The sequence below is a fragment of the Xiphophorus hellerii genome, chromosome 20 (assembly GCF_003331165.1).
Source record: "Xiphophorus hellerii strain 12219 chromosome 20, Xiphophorus_hellerii-4.1, whole genome shotgun sequence".
Taxonomy (NCBI): domain Eukaryota; kingdom Metazoa; phylum Chordata; class Actinopteri; order Cyprinodontiformes; family Poeciliidae; genus Xiphophorus; species Xiphophorus hellerii.
Genome location: NC_045691.1, coordinates 19,000,813 through 19,021,736, shown reverse-complemented (window position 1 = coordinate 19,021,736; position 20,924 = coordinate 19,000,813). Strand labels below are relative to the sequence as shown.

Sequence of the window (20,924 nt, the reverse complement as noted above, 5' to 3'; positions counted from 1 at the left end):
TGTGGAAACAAAATAATGAAATTCTGCACCAGGAGGTTTAAACAATTCAATCTAAAGCAGAACAAAATTAGCATCAATGATTAGCTGCATGCTGGATCAGCCACTGTTAAGTGGGGTTTCTGTAATGTTATTTTTAAAGGGTTCAACCGGAGTACAGCACACATGTGAACTGTTAACATGGAAATAATTACTCCATGTCTGATCCAAGCAACCCTCCAGCAAATCAGACTTTTACCATTAAGCAGTTTGGCGCTCGTCTTCAAGCATGAACGCTGTCAAACACAAAACCTCCATTTTTTTTATTGCATGTATTTTATTTTTTAAAATTTTAATTCATTTTTATTTGGAATTTGGCATATTTTAACATCATTTGTTCAACCTTTTCAAATGTATTCATACATTTTTTGTACATTTTGTCACATTACAACCACAAATATGAACATGTTGCTGACTTTACATGGGAGAAACCAACACAAAGCAGAGTATAATTGCGCAGTAGAAGAGAAATAATACATCGATTCACAGATTTTAGTAATGAAAGATGTAAAATTTATGGCATTCATTTGGCAACATTAGACAGAGAGTATTTCTGAAAGTGAGATTTCAAATCACAAAATCTCAGTTGGATTGGACTTTGACTAGGCCATCGAACTAAAGAATAATCTTTGAAGTAAATCACTCTCGGATTGTAGGGATGGTGAATTTCATAAGGTTCTGTTCAGAAATTCACAGCCAACATTTCATGTTACTGCCTCAATCAACAAATAAGTCTCGTCCAACACGATTCACATGTACAATATTTATGGCAATAGAAACTGACATAAATAACAGATGGGTTACAATTACTTAAAAGCACTTGATTGACCAAGCTTTCTTGAGAAATTGTTGTAGTAAAAAAAACAAAACTGATTAAGATCCATTAAAGATGCCTTAAAAAATTAGGAAAAAAAGTCTACTTAACAAATATTGTGAGGATACACACCCTGGTCTTTGTTCCATAACACCTCTGATAAATGAAATATGTTTATTTATTAAATAAATGCACAGATTCCTATTTATTAAAGCCCATCTTGCAGCTATGAGCAGATGATTTGCAGATGTTTTGATTGGCGCAGAACTACCACTCTGCCGTCTTGAGTATTTCCAAGAAATGTTCACTTTTTTTAAACTATTGAAAACCTTTCTTTTTACCCAACACCAACATAAGCCAAATGTAATGTTTTTCTTTTAACAACAGTCACTTTTTTGGCTGCACATGCTGCATGCAGAAAAATAAATAAAAAATGTTTGGGTTACAAAAGAATACTTATGGAAAAAAAAACTGAAGCAGATTTAATGTTAGATCAGAACTTTTGATTATGTCGTGCACTTCCCAACTTCTTCCTGCACTTGACTCTTAGCTGACCTGAAGGCCACCCTCTTTGAAAGGAGTCCAGATCTCCTCCTCAAGTGCTTCGGGCTCCGGTGGAAGAAGACAGGGTGAGCTGAGGTTCAGAGTGCCAGCTTTAAACGCAGCCCAAAGTGCACGTTATCGCTTCCATCAGTGCAGCAGGCTGCTGTAATTGCAGCCTGTGATCCTGTTTCTGGCCGGGATTTCATTTTCCGTCGAAAAGAGTTTTGAAAGTCTCTCAAATGTTCTTCCCCTTCACCCTGCTTAACCTCATCACTCGTTCAGTTCACATACTTGAAAAGAAAATGAGGTGAGTGTTGGAAAAAATGTAAACAAAATAAATTTTGTAAAGTTTGTCTTTATGTTACATGTGTGATTAATTGTTAATATCAGACATACAAGGTCAGCTAAACAGAGAAGAGGTTTGACAGCGCTTTGTGCTTTAATAAGGAGGAATAAAGAGAAATGAGGAGGAGGTGGCAGGTTCTGGGATGTTTAATCATCAAATAGTGACATTTTTCTGTAGAAACAGCAGTTCTGAAGTCTGGCAGTGTATGGAGTTTGATTGGAATTAAATGGAAAAACAAAAATGAATGGAAACATTCTTAGTTACTTTGTTTAATATCAGAATTTTTCATAAATTGGTTTTTGTATGGATCTACAGTACAGACCAAAAGTTTGGACACACCTTTTAATTCAATGAGTTTCCTTTATTTTCATGACTATTGACATTGTAGATTCATACTGAAGGCATCAAAACTATGAATAACACATGTGGAAATATGCACTAAACAAAAAAGTGTAAACTGAAAATACCCCTTATATTCTAGTTTCTTCAAAGTAGCAACCTTTTGCTGTGATTACTGCTTTGCACACACTCTGCATTTTCTTGATGAGCTTCAAGAGGTAGTCACCTGAAATGGTTTTCACTTCATAGGTGTGCACTGTCAGGTTAATAAGTGGGATTTCTTGCCTTATAAATAGTCATGAAAATAAAGAAAACCCATTGAATTAGAAGGTGTGTCCAAACTTTTGGTCTGCACCGTATATTAAAACAGCATCTTTCATCTTTGACCACATTAGTTTAAAAGTTGTAAGACTAGTGTTCAACTCACTGGTTATTTCAGTAACTTTTTTTGGCTATGGACTTATTTTTCAATTTAAACAAGTATTACAAATCACAAATATCACAAGTCATAGGATTAGGTTCTGGTATAGAACTAATCCAAAGTCAAGAAAATTAAAAATAAAGCTGGACCCTTATCATATTCTTCAATATGCGTTCCTTTGATGCTTCAGATGTATTGACTTCTTATGTACAAGGCTTCTAGCTTTCAGTAAAAATGTCCAAATAGAAAACTGAAAAATAAACAAAATGGGTGACCAAAGGCAGACTAGTAAAATATGATTCCAATATTTTACATAGCAATCGCGGTTAGAAAACAGTTTAGAGCAACACAGTTTAATCTTCAGATTTATAGAGTGAGATTACTACTTTCACTTACATTAAAAAGTAGCTGTTCAATAAATTAAGAACAAAAAATTAATTGATTAAAAGGCTAGCCAAGTACTATGAATAATGTAGCAGGCTGAAGCCTGCCCAGGATAAAGGACACCTGGCACCTAATTACCTCATAATGGGTGTGGAGCATCAAGGGAGAGTCCCACCTGTTTTCTTTACGCCTGCATTTGGTTGCACTTCAGTAGGAAGGTCGCTTGGTTAGCTTGCAGTGACCAAAAGTCTAACATCAGTAAGTAATGTTTCTCCTCCTGATCTGCAATTTTAGTTGGTTAACTCAAATTGTTTAAATTTAGAGACTGCCTGAAGTCTCCTGCTTGGTACTGGGGTGTGGCTGTAATTTACCCTCCCCAGTTCGGCTTGGCAACATAAAACGGGTATATGTTTTTCTATTGCACTCATGCAGTTCAATAGCACAAAAATGACAACTATTCATATATAGAAAGTACTGGCAAGCGGATCCTCCTGCTGTCGGGCCGGAAGGAGCTCTCTGGTCGTGGTGGAGTCATCCAGCTCTAGTAAGTGACAATGGCTTCCTCTGCCTTCTACCATTTTCTAAAATCACCTATTAATCTATAACTTCATTTCAGACATAAAGCTGCTGCAGCTCGCTGGAGACCCTGCAGCTTTGTTTTCTCTATTTTTGTTTGGTTTCTTAGTTTAGTGTTTTTGTTTCCATTTGTTTTGGGTTTTATTCTGTGTGGCCTCTGGCCTTGCTGCGGGTAGCAGATTCGTTTTTGTTTTTTTTAGATGACTTAAAGCAGGGGTGTCAAACTCCAGTCCTCGAGGGCCGCTGTCCTGCAACTTTTAGATGTGCCTCTGCTGCACCACACCTGAATGGAATAAGTAGGTCGTTAGCAAGGCTCTGGAGAACAGATCTACACAAGGAGGAGGTAATTAAGCCATTTCATCCCAGTGTTTTGTACCTGTGGCACATTTAAAAACTGTAGGACAGCGGCCCTCGAGGACTGGAGTTTGACACCCGTGACTTAAAGCATTGATTTTTAATGACTGGTTAGGGGTAACCTCATTTTAGCACTTGTTCATGTCTAAATTGTAGTGTTTTTTTTTTTTTTTGTATTTGTTTTTAACCCTACCCTTATGTCTCCTCCCCAATCTTGGAAAAGTCTAGAATTCTCCCCCCCAAAAAATAATCATTGAAAAAGTGTTTGCATTTAAACAAGATCCATATAAAAAGACAAAATAAATAAATCTGCCATTCATCTAAGGAAAAAAATAAGAATTAATTTTTAGGTTCCCCCCTACCTTTAGAACAATGGCTCAGTCCAAAGTGTAGGAGGAGCCACAGGAGCTCCTGTTGCACAGGCTCTGCTAGAGCTGCTGAAGAGAGGAGCTAGCTGTGGCTCTGCATGAAACATAAAAAAAACAAAAACACTCCAGTAAGAAAATACTTAAAGCAAAAGACATATAAACCTTTTATTTGCTTTCACTGGTCAATAAGAAGAAACGCATTAAAAATAAAAATCAGACAGCAGTTTGTTTACTTTGGCTGACTTGTGAAAACAGCCTTGTTATGCCTTGGAAATCAAAACTAGTAAAACTAGTTATACTGCTTTCATAGATTTATTTGCTGCCTTTGGCAAAAGCTTATTTGCTGCGTGAATGAGAATTGCTACATTTAACTTTTACGTTAGAAGAGTTTGAAACAGGAGGGGCTGAGCAAGTGGTAGGAGCTGAGAACAGATGGGGGAGAAAAGAAAACTGCCTTTATTTCTCACCGTCTTCAATGTAGAGCCTTTTAAACCACAAAAGAAAATCTGAATATTTTTCTATATAAACACTGGTGTTTTAAGTGTTGCGTTTAAGTTATACTTCCCAGATATGAATTTCTATCTACTTCTCAGCCACCCAGAAAATGGCAAAACTAAAAATGGTTTAAAAATAAAGCAACTTGACAAGCTACATTTTATATAGCCCATAACTTGTATTGGGAGCCATTTCAATAAATTAATGTTTATGGGGAATTTTATTAAGAGGAGTTACTCATTAAAACTTGTTTTTATTTAGAACTTTACATTTCTGTAAAGTTGTAGTAGAGATTAATCAGTCAGACTGAACAAAACTCGTATCTAAGCAATATTTTAAATTTAGTTTTACTTCTCAACAGTTTGCTTACTGAGAATAAAACATGTTTGATGTGCATTACTAGTCATTTTTGGTCCTGCAGCTTGAATGTGGTTTAAAAACTTTCTAAACCACATTTTACGTTACATTTCAATGGTACTTTGCTGACCCCCCCCCCCCAAAAGTGATCTTAATAAATTTTTGTTTATTGTCGGGGGGGACAAAAAAATGAGATGGAATTTACGCCCTTGAGTTCCAGCACCACTGGGGAAATCCCGAGGCGTTCCCAGGCCAGCTGAGAAATGTAGTCCCTCCAGCGTGTCTTGGGTCTTCCCCGGGGCCTCGTCCTGGTGAGAGGGGGCCCGGAACACCTCACCAGGGAGGCGTCCAGGAAGCATCCTAACCAGATGCCCGAGCCACCTCAGCTGGCTCCTCTCGACATGAAGGAGCAGCGGCTCTACTCTGATTCCCTCCTGGATGACTGAGCTTCTCGCCTTGTCTCTAAGGGAGAGCCCAGACACCCTAAAAAACTAAAATTTATTTTGGCCGCTTGTATCTGTGACCTCGTTCTTTCGGTCATGACCCAAAGCTCATGACATAGATGAGGATAGGAATGTAGATTGACCGGTAAATCGAGAGCTTCGCTTTTTGGCTCAGCTCTCTCTTCACCTCGACAGACCAGTACAGCACCCACTTCACTGCAGACGCTGCGCCAATCCGCCTGTCAATCTCCCGCTCCACTTGGGGCAGGATATCCTCCCCGACCCGAAGAAGGCGCTCTATTCTTTTCCCAGCTCATTTATTTATATAGCTATGAATTTTTATTTTATTTAGATGATGAAAGAAAGAACCTTGAACACATTGATAAACAGGTTTTGCATGTCATTCAACACTTTCTCTCTCTTTTGGTTTTCTCACCAAGGGTGTCAAAGACACAGACAAACAATAAACATGCACAATAAAATATAGGCAGTAATGTTAGCTAGCTTGGTTAGATAACTAGTGTTAGCTAATTTTGAAGAAGGCTAATATGTTAATTTGTGACAATAACACTGTCACAGCACTGATCGATACATGCACATTTGTGAGGTAAGAAATAAAGATAATACTTGTATGTAAGAGTTCTTGTTGTGTAAAATATTATTACTCAGGGTGACACTTAGGACTCAGTGGGAATGGTTCACAAAAAATATTCTCCTGACAGTCACAGTTGGTAAGAAACAAAGATTCCCATTAAATTCCATAGGAAATGAATGCGGGCCATTTTTGGCCCACTCACGGAAGAAAGGGGCAGTAATAAAAAAACATGCTATTTCTTAAAAGGTAAATTAAAAATTAGAATCGCATGATATTAGTAATATGTTTTTTGAGGAATACCTGGAATACGAAGTGATGAAAACTTTTCATTACAAAGATCGTGCAGAAAAATGACCTCACCTGGTCAAAAAAGCCCAGTGAGTGCTTTTTTGCCCACTTAAGCATCAGAGGATTGAGAGAGAATAGAAAGTGGCAACTGAGCCAGAAGAGTTAACTACATATGAGTGAGAATAGTTTGCCAAGCAAAAGAAATGAGGGGATGAAAAACAGCTGGCATACAGGGGCTGGTCAAAAAATTTGAATATCATGGTCACAGGATGGTCCTGCACCTTCAATGGCACACAGATTTAAATTCCCATCTTTGGAATATAGTAAATTATTGATCAGGTGACCTTTTTTAATAAGAGGTACAAAATGTCAGAGTTGTGTAACAAATTAGTTCAAGTGTAAATTATTTTTAAAAATTGCAGAGGGCAGATATAATTTTCTATTCTAAAATAAGTTTGAGTTTACTCAGTATTACCAGGTATTCTGAATTTAAATCACTGAACATTTGTGCTACACTTAATGCTGTTAAAGTTATCTATTTACAGCAATATGTCACTTTTAAGCTGTGTTAACTTCATTTTGTACTTTTTCTTTGTCTTGTTGAAACACGTACCAAAGGGTAAGTGCTGAGCTCACATGCATTACCACAGTCCTGCTTATCTCAAAGTCTATGGTAGCTATAGCTGGATGATTAACCTGACAAGTTGGCCAGAATGCTTCATAAGAGAGGAAATGAAGGGCACAAAATCTAAAACATTATGGCTGTCATTGACCAGGTTTGTACCGGCATACCAAAGTTACTGGAATTTTTCCATGTAACTTTTCCCTGAATTGTTTATGCAGCACTTTTTTTTTTTTCTTTTTTTTTTACTGTGTTTTGCAGAACGATTCCATCACAACTGAATATCTTGCAGCCGCCATGGACTGGCTTTGTATCTCAGTCAAGATCCTGAAAAGCTATTGAAGGGGTACAGTGTAAGTGTCAGTTGTTTTAAAAATATATTTTCATTCACAATTGTGCTAAATGAGCTGTGGTGTACATTTTTGTATTTCTCTTTCCAAGATTCAATGCCTTTGTGAGGGACAGTTGAGTTTTACAACCACATTCATTTCCATTGTGCCTGCAAATCACAGGATATATGATTTGCAAACTTTAATGGACTTATACACTACCATTCATTTGTTGGAGACTTTTCTCCTTAAAGATGAAGTATTTAACTGTAATAAAAATAAATGTTTTTCTATGTTTGTTAGAACTGTCACCATGTTGTGACAGTATAGCATGAAACTGATAATCTGTGAAAAGATGGAGCTCTCCTATCACCTCCCTGTGCTACTACTGCCGTCTGAATAAATACACCTTCCCTGTTCAAAAACAACCAGAATCAGAAGGAATATCTTAGTGCTGTCAATCAACCTCAACTCCATTGAGCAGCAATTGGCTGCACAGAAATAACTTACAATGACAGAAAAACGATGTAATCGGCGACCATACTAACTAGCCTTAGCTTTCATGACATCCTCTACTGACGGTGAGAAGCTGTATCGTTGCAGAGACGGTCATGGGTGAGTGGCGCAACCACTTACATGATTGGCAGCGCTAAGAGTCTTCTCCTGGCTCTTATTGGTTGTTTCTAGTCAGCATTGTGAGAAGGCAGAGGACTTGGATTTTTTTTGTCACAAGTTATCTGTCTCTGATATGGTGGCAGTTCCAATAAATATGTTAAACATATTTTTTATAAAAGTTATATATTGCAGTTTTAATAAGCTTTTTTTATTTAAGTTTATTTCAACTTAATTTACAGTGGAGTCTGATCATGAAGAATATAAAAATGGTGCAAATTCCATGTGAATTGCGTGAAACTTGCACATGTGCAAGTGGGAGAGTTTGCACATAATGCAACCACTTCATACACAAAGACTGTCAAACAAAATCCAGGTACTCGATAACAATTTGCTGTAAAAATGCACAGTACCATTACAGTGCTGTGGCCTTCTGGTTATTCAGAATGCTCTAATATTTTTACTGTCCTGTTGACTTGAGCAGCAGTTTAAGTTGTCTGTTATCCTTTTTTGTGATGTAACACTGTTAATGTTTTACCTCAAAGTGTGTAAGCTTAAACTTGAACTCTCAATTTTAATATGATCTTTACACATGTGAATCATTTTTAAGCTTTTGAATATATTTCAAAAGAAAAGCTGATATTTATTATATATTATTTATTGTTTTGATGGTACAGTTGTGTTTCCCAACACAGGTAGATAACTAGATGGATGAGGAAGTATTTATTTAAAAACTTGATTGTTCTCTTTGAAGCCACGCCTCATCTGCTGTAAACAAACGTGGCAGAATGTCTGACTGCACTTCCTTGATGATTTCAATTCTATTGAGGTTTTTTCAGTGGCACACAACGCCTCATAGGATTGGTACTTGACACCCTTGCGGAAGTTAAACAACTAAAGGGTCACCTGTCTACACCTTGCATGACAGGTTTCAGTATGTGGTACCTGAGAAAGACGGTGCTGCTCGCTATCCTGGTATCTGTGGTGCTGGTACTGGTTCTGCTTCACTCATGGTCCACTTGTGCCTACAACACGGTGGACCTGTGGCAACGGCTCGGGGCGACAAAGGAAAGGCACCTGGAGGAGAGGCTCCCAGAACCGGACACGCGGCTGAGCAGCGTTCCCTTTCAAATCAGGAAAAGTGTATCAGAGTAAGGCTTGTATTCCTCAGATTATGAATTCATTTTAGCTCATCTGTGAATTATAATCTAATTGCTTGTGTCTTTGGTTGTCCACTCAGCTTGCTGGAACATAATGGGTGCGTTTGTGAGGCTGAGACACCAGTAGAAAACCTGCACTTTGACCAGCTGCTGTTCCCAAAGTTGCCAGCTCACTCTCTGCACACTGCCTCCAACACCTCTGAGCTGGGGAAAATGAAGATGAGACGAGCTAAGGAGTACAAAGCTTTCCAACAGAGGTAAATCGGAAGGTTGTAATCAATTCTGGAAACAAAACTCATTAGGGCCCTTCCTGTTTTGTTTGTCTATCCACATATGGAGGACCAAAACTGACATAATTAAAAATAAAAGCAGAAACATGTGTTTTCATCAAGAAATGTATTTGTGTTTTTACATTTCCTTATACAAGCGTTTGTTCTTTTGTCATTTCCTCGTCTCCTTTTTACATTTCCGACAACATGTGTTGACGAATCAGTGGCCTTATTTGCTTAGGTGCAAATGATTGCACCGTGTCTTCAGGCTTTCGCTTCTGCCTATTGGTTGGTTAGCATCACACTTTACTTTGCGTCAACAAATATTCAGTTTATCAGTGAGTTAGAGCTTAGCAACTTTATTAGAAAATAATACTATTACTCCTGACTTTATTATTTTTCGTGTGGACGCTCAGACAGACCGTGTGTTTCAATTAGCGGCTCTCATGGACACAAAGGTCTATGGAGCTAAAACTGTCTCATAATTCACAAATGCACCAGCCAAGATTCACAAATGCAAAAGATTCACAAATGGGGGTCTTTGAGTTTTTACGGGATGCCCTTTGATCTTAAAAGACTTAAGTGTGCTTTGTAAAAATGCTCATCATACATCAAATCAGAATATTCCTATTCTATTCTGTTTTTCCCACTAAGAATATTTAAAGTCCCCTCCAAAAGAACTGGTACAGCAAGGCAAATTCCTTTGTTTTTGTTGTACACTGAAGACATTTGGGTTTAACAACAAAAAATGAGCATGAGTTCAGAATGTCAGGTTGTGTTTCCTGCTATTTGCACGCACATCATGTAAATAAATTAGGATATCTCACCATTTGCGTTACACCACAGCATTTTTAGGTGAGCAGAAGTAAAGGAGCAAATCATCTTAAAGTGAATAGTATTTAATATTCAGTGGCTTAACCCTGGCTTCCAATGGCTGCCTCAAGCCTGCAATCCATCTGCTTTACCAAACGGTTGCATTCTATGTGGAATCGAATGTGATGCTATTCCAGGCTTTTACTACATCTTCGTTCAGTTCTTGTTGTTTTCTGGGGCATTCTCCATTCATTCTCCTCTTCAGGAGGTTAAATGCATTCTCTATTGGATTAAGGTCTGGTGACTGACTTGGCCAGGCTAAACCCTTCAACATTTTTCCCATGATGTCTTTTGTTTTGTTGGCATTGCGTGTTGGGTCATTGTCCCGCTGTATGATAAAATTCCTCCCGATTAGTTTGGATTCATTTCTCCTTAAATTGGCAGACAAAATGTTTATGTACACTTCAGAATTCATTCTGGTGCTACCATCATCAGGAACATCATCAATAAAAATTAATGAGCCTTCTGATTCTTACTACTGATAAGTTATTCCAGTAACTTATCAGTAGTTGCTTATGAGTTAACTACTGATAAGTAGTTAACTCATAAGTGGTTACCTTTGCTCTATATGTCTGCTCTAAGAGTCTTCTTCAAACAGTGGATTGTGATATCTGATGTCACTTACTGATGTTTTGAGATTTTTCTTCACAGCTCTAGGATATCTAGCCTCCTGAGACCCTGCATCCTCATATGAGGACATTACATTTTTGCTGTTCTGCACCATGATACTTAATTTGTAAGAATTTTGACCAATTGCCCTCATCTGGGGGCCCTGCCTGCACCACCTAGTGGTCTCATAATGAAATTACACTCATTTGAAAAAAAACAACATGGCGGGGATAACAGCGAACGTCTTCTACGGCAGCTCCCGACAGAAACATGGACAAGGTAAAAATCCTAATCAAATTTTATGATTGAAACTAGTTTATTTATGCACAATAATGTCTGTAGCTTCACGTGGCATGCTTATTTGATATATTTGAGTAATATTAGCAAGCTACAACGTCTGTAAACATGACGTACTTCTTTAAGGACATCAGGTCTACCTTCAGTGCAAAAACGTAAAATTTTTCCAAGAGCATTTGTGTTATTTCTAGTCAAAATGTCTAATTTCTAGTCAAAATAAGTCTTATTACACTTAAAATAAGACTCATCCTGTAAAAAGTAACTTGTTTTTAGACAATCACCACTTGTTTCAAGCGAACTTTCACTAAAAAATAAGTAGAATAATTTGCCAGTGGAGCAAGTTTTTATTTCCTATTACAAGGAAATAGATTGTGCATTTTTATCATTACATTATTGTTTGAGTTTGCTATGACACGTAGATAATGATGCTCATAAACGTTGCACTTTTCCATGCAAAGCCTTTCACATAGGCAAGCAGGAATACTTGAATTAATGACTGAGTTCGCTATGACATGTTCATAATGAAGTTCATAAAGTTTGCACTTTTCCATGCAAAAGCTGCACACTTTTATCTGCACTTTTATGTTTGTTGACAGTATAAAATAAAGTTTTGTACTTTGTTAACCAATGGTGTCTTCATTATGAAAGTCTGGACAGAAAGCAGCGTAAATGTACATACTGTGAAACACAGATGTAAATAATAACATTGATTGAATGGTCTTATCGTCACACAGATAGACCCAATGTCATCGTCTGAGGACATTGGGTTTTGAGATAACCACTTATTGTAGAAAGCTAAAATTTCATTTTTAGGCTAATTGGGTCCTTATGATCCCAAATGACAAGGAAAAAATGTATATGCAAAAACAGACCCATTGTCCTCATATGAGGGCATTGGTTTTGACATAGTTCAAGAGCACATAGAAAGCTAAAATTTAATTTCAACTAAAATTAGGTCATACTAATCCCAAATAGTAAGGAGACATAAAAAATGCACATCAAACAAAAGCCCGGGTCTCAGGAGGCTAGAGCTGTGTAATATTAATATATTAATTATATACTGTTGTTTTCCTTGGCCGACCTGTTCGTCATCTGTTGTTCAGTACATCAGTAGTTTCTTTCTTATTCGGAACATTTCATAGTGTTGTGCTTGCTATGCCCAATGTTTTTCCAGTGGAAAAGCATTGGGCATAGCAATGTCCAATGCTATGCCCAATAGCATTGGACATTTTGTGAGTTTCAAAATGGCTTTCTTTTCTCCCGTAGACAGCTATTTGGTGTTCAGACTGATTTATCCTCTTCAACAAGAAATATTTACTAGACAGGCCAAAAGGTTCACTAGTCAAGAAGAGCTATTCATTGTTTGAACAATCAACATTAAAGGGAATACCTGGTCGACAAGAAGCACCTGGCACATATTCCAATAACTTTGCTCACTGTAAAAATGAGCAAAATAATTGTTTGCAGTGCCACCCACTGCAAACAAAGGGTGTCTCTGTAGAGTAGAAAAAAATGCTTAAAGAGACGGGCTGCTGGTAAGTCAGCCATTTGGGGATTAGTAGGCAGTGTTGTAGACCATTTTTTGATGGTCTCGGACTCGGACTCGACCGCATTTGGTCTCGGTCTTGTCTCAGTCTCGGGACTCGGGATTTTATTTCAAGACCACAACTGTGGAAATATCACTAAACTTACAGCATACTGTCCAGTTTATTTAACATGTTTGTTTTTCAATGGATGCAAAACGCACCGATTAAAGTCCAAGCAATAACGTGACTTACCAGTTTCGTGTTTCCGTTACTGCTCCCTCCCTCCCCACCTTCCACTCGCACGCGACGCTCCAGACATGCGCAGTGGTTTCCTTTGAGCGGCAGAAGATGGCAGAAGATGTCTGTCTAATCGTCAGAATTGCGCTGCATAAATCATAAGTAATCCGATGGCGACAGCTAATTCAGCAGCGCTTCGCTTTCACAGACGGTGGGGACTACGTCTAACTTTTTTCGTCACTTAGAAATGACGCTCAAAGACGTTGACGTGATGTTAGCAAAGCTAGCTGTACAGACACATAAGCATTTGTGATGGGGAAAAAAAGTCACTCACTGCGCTGAATTATTTTGCGGATGTGTTGACTAACGTGTCGCATATATGGGACAACACTGTGTCCAAAAGTCTGCAATGTAGTGATGTGACATTCACAAACAATCCGAGTCTTCTGAACTTCTCTTTATTAAGAAGATAGGACTGTAGCCTTAGTTCTTGTAATGCTCTGCGTACACTGCATTAGCTATCATTATTTTATTGAATTATATACATTGATATTTATTTAATTAGCAAATAAATAAAACACAAGAACGAAAGAACATGCAAAGTATTGTCTCTGGGGGGATGGATGGACTTTTCCCTCCATGTCACCACTATGCTTTACTTTGTGTTGGTCTGTTTAATGTAATTAAATAGAGTTAATTACATTGCAGCTTGTGGTTGCAGCTTGAGTACTTTGGTAAATAATTAAATATGTGGAATGTATCTGATAGAAAACTCTGTAGACATAAAATACTGCCTGTCTACCAGCAGCATCTAGACAAAAATGAATTGCATAATTAACACAGCCTGTGATTAAACACAAAGCATAATAATGGGCAGCATTCAAACTCTGCAGGTAGATGCAGACACCCCGAATTCAAATCAGACAAAAAGAGTTGCTGACATGAACTGTTTACTCACCTGGAATAAAAACACAGGTGAGAATAGCAGTGCCATTGAAGTGATAATGGTACTGCATGTCTCCATTTATAAAAGTGTATTTATTGTCGAGGTTTATAGTTTTTCAGATTAAATCCTAAATTGATAGGTGTCTTTAGCTGATCATTGCTTATAGGTGCTATTGGCGACTACCAAACAAAGTCACTGAGCAGGTGAATAGGAGAATTATTGTTGAGGTACCAGCTATTCAAGCTGCAGTTAAGATTGCTTTACTTGCATCAATATATTCAAAATCCAAGGCAGAACATCAGTGAGTAACAGACATCCCTGTTTGTGTCCATGTCCACATTTAAAGCATAAATGATTGGATTTTATATTGTTCTGATCCAAAAACCTTCCTCATCAGATCCAAGACTGCTGCAGACACGCTCATAATCACCAAGGCCAATAATCCCCTACAGTATCCAACACAGGGGGTGGAAGTACGACCCCTGAAAACAATCATCATCCCAGGTATTACTTTACCTGACATCTTTACTCATTTTGTATAAAAGTCTTGAGTCATTTGTCATGTTTCATATATTTGGATTCAAGAAGTCTGACTTTCATTTAGTCTTTTAAAGTATTATCAATCCAGTTTTCAAAGATTTCAGAAGGGAGCTCCAAAACTCTAAACCAGTGCGGCTGGTAATCTGCAACAAGAGAAGCTTCTCAACACATAAGAGCCAATATCGCAAATCATGCATTATGCAGAGAAAGAGGCGAATGATCTCTGTGGTCTCGGTGTATAGAGACGGTTAAGAACAACCCATCTATGGAGGTCTTAGTCGTCGACGCGGCCGTCACAGGTTCGATTCCCGGCCTGGCGACCTTTGCCGCATGTCTTCTCTCATTACCTACTTTCCTGTCAATCCACTATCAAATAAAGGCCACTAGAGGCAATAAAACCTTAAAATAAATAAATAAATACAATTTGGTGTGATCGCATCCAAAAGACACAGGAACTATATCGGTCACATGGTTTTCCTTAAAGTGACATGCGCACCGACACAGGGTCTCGTCTTGTTTGCTCGCTGCATGTGCCGAGGTTTCTGTGTTGTCTGGCCCATCACTACTTTTCACTCATTTGCTACAACATTATTATTAGGGTCACATTAAAAAAGCATACATTTCATGTGCCCTTTAAAATATTGTCACATGCTATTATGTTGTGTTTCCTGGTATGTTTTGTGAGAAAACTAAGTTGACAGAAAAGTTTAAAACCAGATGCCATCATGTCTGTATTGTCTCAGTTGATAACAACAATGCTGCATGAAGCTTCAATCAGGACTGCCTAACTTATCTGTGTTAGGTAAAGTCAGGTCTCCATCCTGTCTCCCCTTTGTCACATTTGGCGAGGTAGAGCTTAAACCAAATCACAGACACAAACTGGGTATGGTTGGTATGTTTGTTCATTAAAGAAGAACAAAAACAATTACAGGAAAAAACTGAAGGGATCATGACACTTCATTTTTCTCAAATAGTAAAAATCAGCAGAACAGATTTTTTTCTGACTCATTCGTTCTGCCACAAACGGCATGTTTCCATTACTATTTTTTTGCATCATTTGTGAGTGAAGTAATCTTTACAACTGACTGAGACATATCCCAAAGCAGCATCTGTCGCCGTTCTGAAAAACTGAAAACTCCTGCAAGTCAAATTAAAACTAACTTATCGTTTCAGGCTTGGCCTTGCATGACCTACCCAGAGACCATTACACAGTGAGTATCCTCCTGTTTTATTTTCTGCTGTCCAGATTTGGGGATTTCTGTAACTTTTTCCATTTCATCTACCGTCCTGCTGCAGATAAACATTACTGCCACACTAGGAACACTAAACGTAGAAGCAGAAGTGGAGGGAGTGAAAATAAAAGGTGATGGAGGGATGCATATGAGTCTGTCCAGCAGTTTGCTGCTGAACTTGAACCGACAGCTGCAGTTTGTCACCTACACAAACACAAAATATCATCCCAACACTGCAGACACAGGTAAGATGTCTTCAGATTTAGAAGTGGTTATTGCTAAAAATATTAGCAAATTAATTACAGTTTTCCCCATTTTTATAATTGTATAAAATCTTCCTTCAGTTTGCGCACAATGAAACTATCCTAAGATGATTTATGATGGTTTGTACCTTGATATTTGCTGATTTATAAATAACCATCACCATGTTTTATTTTTTCCTGATTGTGATGTTTCAATCAGAACATATCAGAACTAGTTTTAACATGAAAATCAAACTAACACTAGGCTTCTAGAATAGCCTAGTTTTATTCAAGTCAAATCAAATTCAAATTATGGATTATGCTTTCCAGACAACTGACGACTGCTGTACTCATTCTGACATCAAAAGTGGTTGAATATTCAGACAGAAATATTCCAGATGCAATTTTATGGCTACAAAAATTATGTTGCTCTGCTTGCTCTGTTTTTGTGCTGCCCTATTGGAGCCTCTCTTTGCACATCCTCTGAATCTACAAATTATGGATCTGGTCAACTGGTCTCTCAATGCAGTTGATCAAATTTTCTCAAGGAGAAGACTGGGCACAGGAGAGCCTACTTGTCATGTGGGCACATACCTGGCGGGATGCATCCTGGATTTATTTGGATTCATGATAACAGGATTTCTGCTGTTTGGAGTTGGCAAATACCTGGCTTATCGACAAATTTGTGTTGGGTTGGGCATGCCAGTCTGAGTATTCGCTGTGGGACAGAGGTGCAAGTTGGACGAGATTCTTACTGAAATTCGTAGGCCAGACGTGGACCCCAGAACTCAGATGGACTCGAGCTTGGAGAAGTTGCTGGTTTCAGTCCAGCAGAACTGCCACAATAATTTGGATGATTGGAATCAATAGAGATGTAAAATCTACCTGACCGAAAGGATAGTGTTTGTATTTGAACTGGCTCCCCTGTGTCAATCTTGGCTGCTGGCTATCTCAAATATCCCGGAAGATATGTAAACATAGACGCTCCTTCCCATCTCCTTTCCCCATCTAAAGACATCTGTGTAATCACTCCAAGCACTTGCTCTTAGATAATACCACCTAATAAAAAAAACTGATCACGGACCTACTGCAAACATTTCATGGCCACAGATACACACTCCCCAACGTCACTGCCTTCGCTGGCTCTGCTATCTTATTGTTGCTACATGTGCCTATTTTTCCTGATGTGTCATTTCTTTGCCCTGTCTGTTTAGTTTATTACTTTTTGAAATGGTGGAGTACTCACTACTTTTGAGTAATAATTTAAAAGTATTATTATAATACTTTTAGATGATTACTTTTAGAAAGTGCGGAGTACTCATTACTTTACATCAACATTTAGCTGTATACTTTTAATATTCTACCAAGACCTAGCAAAACTGCTGTTGTATATTTTGGAAGTCAGACAAAGTTGAAGGGTAAATCTAGAACAAACTTAGAAAGTACCATCTGTTAGCAACCCAGAACATTAATCAAACTTGGAGAACCAACATTTAGCTGTATACTTACCAATGTTTTGTTTGTATTTCCTTCTAATTCATGTAAAGCACTTTGAACTGCCTTGTTGCTGAAAATGTGCAATATAAACAAAATGACCTTTCCTACCTTACCTTGTGTCTTTGCAACTTGCAAAGGAACATTTAACCAAATATTGCTAAACATGTTTTACATATTTTAACTGTGTTGGGTGTCATGTTATAAATACTTTGTTTCTTTAATTAACGAAAATGTGAGTCAGCTGATTCTCCTGCATTGGCAAATTATTGATTTTTTTTTTTGACTTGGTCAAAAATCCTCATAAAGATCAACATCGGTAAGAGAGAGAGTTAAACAAAATTCAAACACTTGTTTTTAAATATTTCATACTGTTCAAATACATCTCTAAAAGCACAAAATATGTACCTGTACATAGTGAGTGGATGTGAAGTTTTTAACTAGCACTGCATTTAGATGAGTCATTATTTTCCAAAATAGAGAGGAAACAAATCACTTTTTTTTTTTTTTTTGTGTCCCTTAGTGGAGCTTGAGACAGAAGGTCATCAAGCTGCTTTCAGCATCAAGATCCGTCATGGAGTAACTCCAAAACTTTACAACACTGGACCTCAGGAAGGTACAGTAGCATGATCTTTTTATTTGTCACAGCCAAACCAGTGATTTCTGCAGAAAGAGTGCTTAACATAAAATCTGTCTGCCCTCTGCAGAGTACAACGTCAGCAAGTTTGTTACCATAGCAACAAAGACCTTCCTGCGTTATGAAAAGCTTCAAAAGCTTATTGACAGTATCAGAAAATACTATCCCACAGTCACGATAGTAATTGCTGATGATAGCGACAATCCAAAAACCATTTCTGGGCCTTACATCGAGCAGTACATCATGCCTTTTGGGAAGGTAAGCAAGCTAGTCTTTCTCTGCTGTTGCAACTAATTCTCTCTGAGTCTGTAGAGCTCAAACCTCTTGTGTCGTAGGGTTGGTTTGCTGGACGAAACCTGGCTGTTTCTCAGGTCACAACCAAATATGTGCTTTGGGTGGACGATGACTTCCTCTTCACGGCCAATACCAAGCTGGAGAAGCTTGTAGACGTTTTAGAGAGGACCACTCTGGATCTGGTTGGTGCCCTGGAAGATAAATTGTTGCTCAAAATGAGTCAAAGTTTTATCGCAGAGATTTGACTCCATGTTTTCCATTTTTGTAGGTTGGGGGTGCAGTAGATGGTGGTACCTTCAGACAAACCATGTCCATCGAGCCAGGAGAGGACGACGGAGACTGCTTGCACATCAGAAGAGGATTTCATCATGTAATTGAGGGATTTCCTCACTGTGTTGTGACGGATGGGGTCATTAATTTCTTCTTGGCTCACACGGATAAAGTCCGACAGGTCGGCTTTGACCCCCGCCTCAACAGGGTAGCTCACATTGGTGAGTACAGTAAAAGCACTGAGATCAGATTTCTTATTGAAAAAGCAAAGCATGTGGCTTTTATGCATTTCTGAATCATTTAAATGACATCCGAAGATATGCTGACTAAAAGTAGGGTTCACTTTAATTTTGTAGAAATTAAAGTGCACTACTTTATTTTTTCAATAATACCACATATATTTGACTTGATTTCACATCATTTTGGCTTGAAAAGGCAAGTCAAAGTGATGAATTTTTTGATATTCTGAGTTCTCTTTTCTTATGTATATATATATATATATATATATTTTAGAGTTTTTCATCGACGGCCTTGGATCTCTCTATATTGGCTCCTGCGATGACATCACCATCGATCACCAACCCAAAGTCAATCAACCACCGGCCAGTCAGACCTACAACGAGAATATGTACAACATGTTTCGAAACCCTAGTACCTTCTCTGACTCCCAAAATATAAAATACGGCCTGATGTACTTCAAAAACCGTTTGCAGTGCCAGACTCGTAATTAGCATTCGCATCTGCCCTGGTCTCTCTGAAGGTTTGTCTGTTCTTCCTGAATCTGCAAAGATGTTTTTCTCCACCCTGCACTGACAGATAAAACTTGTGGCAGCTTGGTTTGTTCTGCTGTTATCTGCCTTTGAGGCAGTTCTGTAAAAACCTCAAGAGGGTTGATGGGATTTATTCTGGAATGACGACAGAAATCTGGTTTCACCTAGACCACAGGTGTCAAACTCCAGTCCTTAAGGGCCGGTGTCCTGGAGTTTTTAGATGTGCCACAGGTACAAAACACTGGAATGAAATGGCTTAATTACCTCCTCCTTGTGTAGATCAGTTCTCCAGAGCCTTGCTAATGACCTAATTATTCTGTTCAGGTGTGGTGCAGCAGAGGCACATCTAAAAGTTGCAGGACAGCAGCCCTTGAGGACTGGAGTTTGACACCCCTGACCTAGACAGTCTTCTTTTTAGGCCCGATCAGCTGCGACGGAAGGATTTCTTCTTTTTATTTTTTCTGCCACTTTACGTGGCTTTTTGAAGGCCTTAATATACTCAAAAACTCAGATAGGATCCAGCCCCCTGCTCGACCCCTCTAAGGGACAAGGGTGTACAGAAAATGGATGGATGGATTCTCTTGATAAAAACTGTTGTTGGGGGGTAAAATCGCTGATCATTTCAGGTGTTTTAGTGTCGGATGTTCTGAGAAGTGTGATCCGAAAGATATACCTTTGTATTCTATTTAATATATATAATTCTTTTTGCACTGGTTTAATCCTTCACATACAGATCTAGGGGAGATTTATTGTTAACAATTATCAGCAATAATCATGTTTAATGTGTTTGTAATCAGAAAAAGCATGTAAACTCAAAGAGTTTACATGCTTTAACTGAGCATGTAAACTCAGTTAAAGATGATCAGAGTTTAATGAAGGATGTTGACTCTTAATGGTGTGAAGTGTCAGAGTTTAGGGGAAAGGTTATGAAAAAGAGAAACTGAAAGGAGAGCAAGATCAACCAGAGCACGAGAGGCATGAATCCAGGCAAAAGAGAAACCAAGGAAAGGAGTGTGCTGATCGACAAACAAATGGTCTGACCAAAGGAGAAACTGAAACCACTGATGATGATGGTAGGAGCAGACTGTGATCTCTAATTGTTCCCAGTTCAAGAACCCTTAAAGTCCACTGCAGAGAAGAGGGACTCTGGCTTTCCTTCCAACCAGTCAACTGTCTTACAGCTGAACAGACTAAAAAGGCCTTAAAACAAGTTGAAGAGGATCCAAGAGCTGCAGAAAAAAGCTGCGTACGAGGAAATCACCTTAAGAACCCCCAAAATCTGCAGTTCTAAATTGGACCTCTTCCATCATCCAGGGCCCGGGAAACCCCAGTATTCGCACAGAGGTAAAGGCTCATCAGACCTGCAGGGACGCCTGCCTTCATCAGTCAGTTCTGTGAGCCACATCCTGCTGCGACTCTTCCTCCATCATCAGGCCGGTACTGTGGTTCCAATTCCATCCTCCGTCTCTCAAAGTCTCCTTTTAGTGCTCTCAGTTTCAGAAGTAGGAAAAGGTGTGTTACAGTTGACTTTACCATATATTCCGTTGACTTACTGTTGGCACCTGTTTGCTGCTGCTGGCTTAACCTGTTACTGGCCTCTGCAAAG

The 20,924-nt window shown here is 38.5% G+C and overlaps 1 protein-coding gene and 2 long non-coding RNA genes across 10 annotated transcripts; 1 reads left to right on the top strand and 2 right to left on the bottom strand.

Annotated features, from left to right (window-relative positions):
- Positions 1 to 346: 346 nt before the first annotated feature.
- Positions 347 to 3,161, bottom strand: LOC116711006 (uncharacterized). The gene is made up of 2 exons (XR_004337150.1): positions 3,059 to 3,161; positions 347 to 1,683 (listed from the first exon to the last, which is right to left on the bottom strand). It is a non-coding gene; the product is annotated as an uncharacterized LOC116711006 (long non-coding RNA).
- On the top strand, positions 3,018 to 19,586 carry LOC116710989 (beta-1,4 N-acetylgalactosaminyltransferase 1-like). Of its 8 annotated transcripts, XM_032550349.1 has the most exons (14): positions 3,018 to 3,141; positions 3,352 to 3,427; positions 6,978 to 7,135; positions 7,243 to 7,334; positions 8,782 to 9,073; positions 9,163 to 9,339; positions 14,237 to 14,343; positions 15,553 to 15,590; positions 15,676 to 15,856; positions 17,871 to 17,963; positions 18,055 to 18,242; positions 18,320 to 18,460; positions 18,547 to 18,769; positions 19,062 to 19,586. In XM_032550349.1, exons 5-14 carry the CDS (start codon positions 8,844 to 8,846, stop codon positions 19,277 to 19,279), a joined length of 1,596 nt encoding a protein of 531 aa, XP_032406240.1. In that variant the 5' UTR covers positions 3,018 to 3,141; positions 3,352 to 3,427; positions 6,978 to 7,135; positions 7,243 to 7,334; positions 8,782 to 8,843; the 3' UTR covers positions 19,280 to 19,586. The 8 variants fall into 8 exon arrangements, with proteins under 8 accessions (XP_032406240.1, XP_032406242.1, XP_032406243.1 ...); XM_032550351.1 differs by lacking the exon at positions 6,978 to 7,135; XM_032550352.1 differs by having other exon boundaries at positions 3,100 to 3,427; positions 8,851 to 9,073.
- LOC116711005 (uncharacterized) lies at positions 8,657 to 20,026 on the bottom strand. The gene is made up of 3 exons (XR_004337149.1): positions 19,911 to 20,026; positions 17,459 to 17,463; positions 8,657 to 8,666 (listed from the first exon to the last, which is right to left on the bottom strand). It is a non-coding gene; the product is annotated as an uncharacterized LOC116711005 (long non-coding RNA).
- Positions 20,027 to 20,924: the final 898 nt, after the last annotated feature.